Raw genomic sequence first — 6,191 nt, forward strand, 5'->3', positions numbered from 1 at the left:
CCGCGAATTTGGTTTGGTGAATTCTACAGTACAAACGATATGGAGAATCCATATTAATTCCACGTTAATGTTACGTTAGTCTGTACTTAACTACGTATTTCACTAAAAAATGCAACATTTTAACTCGGTTTTTGGTAGATTTTTACGTGACTAACATAAGGCTACTGTGAAAGTGCCCATTTCGGTTACGACGACATTCGTTTATAACGACACTATTTTTAGGTCCCTTTGATGACGTTATAACCAAGTTCTACTGTATATTATGTTAAGAATAGCTTGGAAATTCTTGAACTGTTTGGAAGAGTGTTAAATATTAGAAATTGACTGGATCACATTTATGCTTCCTGAGGCCTTTGGACCAAGTGAACTGCTTGCCACAACGAGTGCAGGAGTGGCGTTTCTCCCCAGTGTGTGTTACCCTGTGCTCTTTCAATCCATCATTCCTTGCAAATCTCTTTCCACAAAGATCACAACTATATGGCCGTTCTCCAGTATGAAGTCGCTGGTGATTTGTGAGGATGGCAGCTGTTTTGAATCTTTTATCACAAATGTCACATACAAAATTCTTATCATTACTATGTGTTAATCTGTGTCTCTTCAGATCTACATTAACTGTAAAAGCCTTCCCACACATTTCACACATGTGTGGTTTGATTTTTGTGTGTGAAGCTTTGTGACGTTCAAAATTCCCTTTGGAGAAAGAGCGATGCCCACAGATATCACATATAAAAGAATTTTCCCCTCTGTGAATATTCAGATGGTATGTCAGGCTGTTGCTATACATGAATGCCTTCCCGCAGAGGTTACAAATGTGTGGTTTCTCACCTGTATGTTTACGCATGTGCACATTTCGATGCATCTCTGCTGAGAAATAACTTCCACAAGTTTCACATTGATATTTCCCAGTGTGGTAGGCAGCATGACATCTCATTGTTTTAATGCTTGTAAACTCATTTCCACATATGTTGCAAATGTAACATTTGGAATTCATGAAATTACACATGTGGAAAGAGAGGTTGATGTCCATTGTGTATGTATTCCCACATTTATGACACGTGTAATTTGTATTTGTAGAACTGGTACATTTGTTGAAGTTATGTTCGACACTCAGCGATACAGCTAGGTTACTATGCTCATCCATTTTATTGTCTGGACTGTGACTGTGTGTTATCTGATGATAGTCTGTTACAATGCATTTAATATCTGAAGCAGGTGTCTGTGTTACCACAAAAGTGTGTTCATTGACAAATGCTTCAGTCTCTATGTATTCAAATGCTTGAGTTTTCAGTTTTCCTTCTGGATGAAACACTGTACATGGTTGACTGCCCTTACAACATTTGTAACGAGGTGCATCACCATTTGTAACCTGGGACTCACTTTCAACAACAGTACTAACTGCTTCTTTGTCTCTTTTATTATTACTAGAGAATAACGTTTCTCTTGCTGTTACTGAAACAGAATTTTCTAACAGTGCTTCTGCCAATGTCCCAAAATAGTGTTCAGTGCTTTGATTTTCTGGACATGCTTGGAGATCACTGTCTTCATTGCTGAAACTCACAGAGCTATCTCCACTGTGAGGAGGCTCATCCTTGACGCCATGTGGGTGACTTCTAACCCTAAACAGATCACTTGACAGGGGTGGCACAAGCATATCAGGGGTTGCATTTGAAAGAGAGTCTGTCTGTGCCGTGGTGTCCTGAAACAGCAGAATGAAATATGTTACAAACTCAGGATATCACATGTAGTATGTAGACCAAGATTCATTTGTACAGTTACTAATATCACATTACTTATAAGGATGAATATAAGCAATGAATTTGAAGAAAGTGTTGTAGTCCGTTACTATTTTAGTATCCCAGTATTGATATTGAAGGACAGAGTAAAATTCCTTAATGAGAATAGCCGGTTAGAGATTAACATCTTTAGGGATGTGGCAGATACAGCACAACTGTTTCACACTAATTTGGTGAATCCAACTTTTGGTAGATGGGTCACTCCTCTGCCCCCAAATTTTATTTGGACCTTGAGTCCAGGGGGTTCTTAAAATGAATGAAGCTAAACCAAACATGAATGACTGCAAAATTTAATGTAGGTCTTCTGTATCCAGTTCAATAAAAATAGTTCTGACAATTTTTCTTGCAGATGGACAGAGGGAGGAATATCATGAAACAAAGTGGCTTTAGAAATGCAACTATGCCGAGGTGATGGTAACGAGACCCATGAATTAAGCCTCTCCACATCTTCAAGCCATTACATTTCTCTCTCTAGTTCACTTCACTATGATCCCTATCAGTCAGATAACTATTCTTTTCGTATAAAGATGGGTAGTGATGACTTTTGCTAATGACAGGCACTCTGAACTGGTTGATTTAATTAAGACAGTGCTGGAGAAGAATACAACATGGGCAGAGAGGGGAAGTCTCAGTGTCATCATGCACACCATCCACAGGACTGCTTCTAAGTGGTTTCCAAAAGTAACAGATGAAAGTATTACAAGGGAAAACAATGATGCATGCTACTCCAAACCTTACTTGATTCTGTTGCACTTTGCTGATATACTGATGCAGAAACACATCAGCATTCTTGCACTGGTTCCTGAATTTATACCATTTATTTACTTGATGAAGGCATTTGTGGCATATCTGTTGTGGTAGACCATCTCCTGCAGACACCTGAAATGTTGGCGGATGCAGTTTGGAAATGACATTCTATCAAATATTTAAACTCTACAATCAGCAGATCAAGGTATATGGTTTGGTACTGTGTGAGAACTAGGGTTCTCATGGCAGTAACTATGAAGATTATCATCTCATAGGGTGTAACACCTTGTAGTCTGGTTAGATCATTACCAGTGTCTTAGAGGAACATTTAATGATGATGTACAAGACTGCAAGGTGGCACAGCCTAGAAGATATTCATAATTTAATATGGTGCTGACTATGCATATATTTTAACTTATTTCTAAAATTAAAAACATATGGAGACCCTGGAATGGGGTCCATTCAGCCTCATGAGGATAATTGTGAAGCTGTTTCAAGTAAATAGTGGCTCCAGTCTATAAAACTGAGATTAAAAGCCATGGGGATCTGTGGCACTGACCACATGACACCCTCTATCCATAAAAAGTTGGCACTAACTTTGCCAACAAGCGGTGATCAGTTGGTCAGTATAATTCGCATGTGGACTACAGACCACAAAGTTCATTTGTTTTTTTATAAGGAGATGGGTTGTCCTGATAACATTTGAGGGAGTCAGCCAGTTACACTAAAGACTGTTAGGAAGGTCAACTGCTAGAGGTAATTTATTTATTTATGCTTTATTTAATGCTGCTGTCACTATATCAGACTATTTTTCCATATATTTTGAGTGAATGTATAGTCCAAACTTATCACACTTTCACACTTTTGAGTGAACTCTCATCATGATATATTACTAGTAGAAGGAATCTTCCGATATCACATCACCCCCCCTTTTACCTTCCCCGGAATGTGATTGTTTTGTGTGCTATTAGCAACACCACTGCATTAATTGAAGAACCACATTTAATTTAAATAGCCCATAAAATTCCAAAACCTTGGGTATATATAAGTTAACTATGACCAGAATATTTTACGAAGTTAATACATGGTTTAGAATCAATATGTTAAAACTAAATGTTAATAAAACCCATAATCTTCAGTTCATAACAATGAACCATGATGACTGTGGTATGCATAACATTAGTCATAATTTACCAGCTAATTGAGTGTATTAAATTTTGGGGCTTAAATATAGATAATAAGCTATCTTGGAAAAATCAAACCTATAATGTTATTAAGGAGCTTGAGAATGATCTATTTTGCTTATATACATTCTATTATGACATATCGAATCATCTTTTGGGATAATAAAACTTTTTAGGATCCAAAAGAATGTTATAAGGATCATGATGGGCTTAAAGAAAAGAGAGCATGTAGGGATTCTTTTAAGGAAATCAATATATTGTCCTTGTGCTCTCAATATATATATATTCTTTGATGAAATATACTGTAAATAATATACACTTTTTTACAAGAAATACTGAGGTTCATAATACTGATACCAGACAAAATATTAATGTATTCCCCCCCCCCAAGTACTTCATTTACTAAAGTTCAAAAGGATCTTACTATTCAGGTATAAAGATTAAAAACCACTTACATAGGGAACTCAAACACCTATCCAATGATCAAAAATCCTTTGGCTTTGTCCTAAAGAGATTTTTATATGCAAATTCTTTTTTATTTACTGAATTTATTCACTGCTGCATTGTGTATTTATGCTGTCATAACGGTAACCACATCCACAGAATGTAATTTCTTAATGGATCTATGGTGAACTAATAATAAATAATAAAAAAAATCATATTCATCATCTTGTTTCGCATGAATATACGACACACAAGAACATGTACATAAAGCTAACCTCAATTGAGATGCATGCCAAGATCCGATCAGCCGTTGCAGATTTTTTCTCATCGTTAAATATATCGGACATTGTACCTTCAGTCAGTAAACACAATCGACACAGTTTCGACATATTAAGAGACATTTTATCCCTGTTTTTAATATGCAGCTTGAAGGAAATCCATGCAGCATAATACTATTCACAGTATTTCTGTGTACCATCCTTGTTTTCCTACAACAGATCAAATCTGACCTACGAAGTGTAAGAGGAGCATTTTGGCGATGTTGGGAGGACCGGATAATTGTCTGGATTATATACAATGTAAAATAAAGTAAACTTCGCTTTTAATTTAGCGGAATTCACTCTTGAGCCTCGTGAGCCAAGCACCGCCCACCTGACTACAACTCACTTGAAGCACTTGATAGAATGAATTTGGAACAAATACCTACGCCGCTTTCAATTTCAATAGGTCGATCTCTTGCCACAGACGAACAATTTACTCACTGAATTAGTCTATACTCGGCCCGCCCGCGGTTCTGATTCGTTGGCCGATTACGTCAAATGTAAAGGTAACAAAGGCAAAGCGCGATATAACTCCATTACTATGGGAAATGGCGGGTAGCTGGTTTAAATGAAATATAAAAAAAACATTCAACAAAATCACATCATTACAATAAAGAAGTACCAATAAAATCAGAATTTTAAATTGATATTTCGATTATCATTTACATTTCGTCAATTCCGATTTATTTATTTGTGGTTTAATTTGACGGTGATCGGATAGTATAGTGTCAAATGGTAGAATAGGAATCGATAGTACGTAATTAATGATTTGGAAAGGTCATGAACGAAAGCGGTCTAGGTCGTCTAGGTATAATTTTACATCAATTCAATCATTCAAAATGGTTTTCCCCATGAATAATGCATTGTTAGTAATGCACACTGCGCTGTATTTAATGTATGAATGTTACATTTCAGCATCCTATTGCACTGTATTGATCTGACTTAGCAGTGCCGTGTAAGTTTAACGTCGTTCACTATTTTTTCGTATTCATTTATTGGACACTACATGTTTCGGCCTAACTGGACATATTAAGTTGTACAGGTTGTTGCCGTTAAGGATTCTGATGCTTGCTTCAATGCAATTGTGAAATTCCAGGTATAAACACTGAATGATAAGTTGTCCAGTCATATTTTTGAACATTTGTGTCTAGAAAATTCTTGAAGACTAATTATTCTCAGATATTTTCAATTTCTTTAGAAATATTGTCATGTTTCAAGCGTCAATTCATGGGTAAGGATCCTGAAATGCCAGCAGCAGATTGCTGTTTTTGTTTTATTAGCTGTTTTGCGTTGAAGTTATGAGATATTGTTTGCATATTGCACAGACCTTCTCTTTTGATCCTTGAATACTGTGACATAAAACAAATGCTAGGCACTGCTACAGCATGAGTTTATAACAGATTACATCTAAAGGTGAAGGTAAAGCTATCCTTATAACAGGCCGTGAAGGCCCATAGGGCTGTAAGATATCGAAAATCTTGTGGGGTCTTATGTAGTTTTGTCATTACTCCGATGACAACCCACTTCTTCGGAACACTTTGTTGGTCCTGAAAAGGACCGTGGTTGATCAGATGCTTGACCGGTGAGGTAGCGCGGCGCTCGCCGGTAGGGAGAGAGGTTAGTTGCGTGCGGCCGTTGCCGGAGGTTGCTTGGTCGCCGTGCGGCAGGTGAGTTGGAGTTGCGTGGCTAACGCAGCGCGGTCG

The 6,191-nt window shown here is 37.2% G+C and overlaps 1 protein-coding gene across 1 annotated transcript; it reads right to left on the reverse strand.

Moving 5' to 3' along the window:
- Positions 1-216: 216 nt before the first annotated feature.
- On the reverse strand, positions 217-4,862 carry LOC111865946 (zinc finger protein 2-like). Its single transcript, XM_023854389.2, has 3 exons — positions 4,444-4,862; positions 2,532-2,672; positions 217-1,696 (listed from the first exon to the last, which is right to left on the reverse strand). The coding sequence occupies exons 1-3, from the start codon at positions 4,567-4,569 to the stop codon at positions 314-316; spliced, it is 1,650 nt and encodes a 549-aa protein (XP_023710157.1). The 5' UTR covers positions 4,570-4,862; the 3' UTR covers positions 217-313.
- Between the last annotated feature and the right edge of the window lie 1,329 nt (positions 4,863-6,191).

Source organism: Cryptotermes secundus, unplaced genomic scaffold (genome assembly GCF_002891405.2).
Source record: "Cryptotermes secundus unplaced genomic scaffold, Csec_1.0 scaffold3297, whole genome shotgun sequence".
Lineage (NCBI taxonomy): Eukaryota > Metazoa > Arthropoda > Insecta > Blattodea > Kalotermitidae > Cryptotermes > Cryptotermes secundus.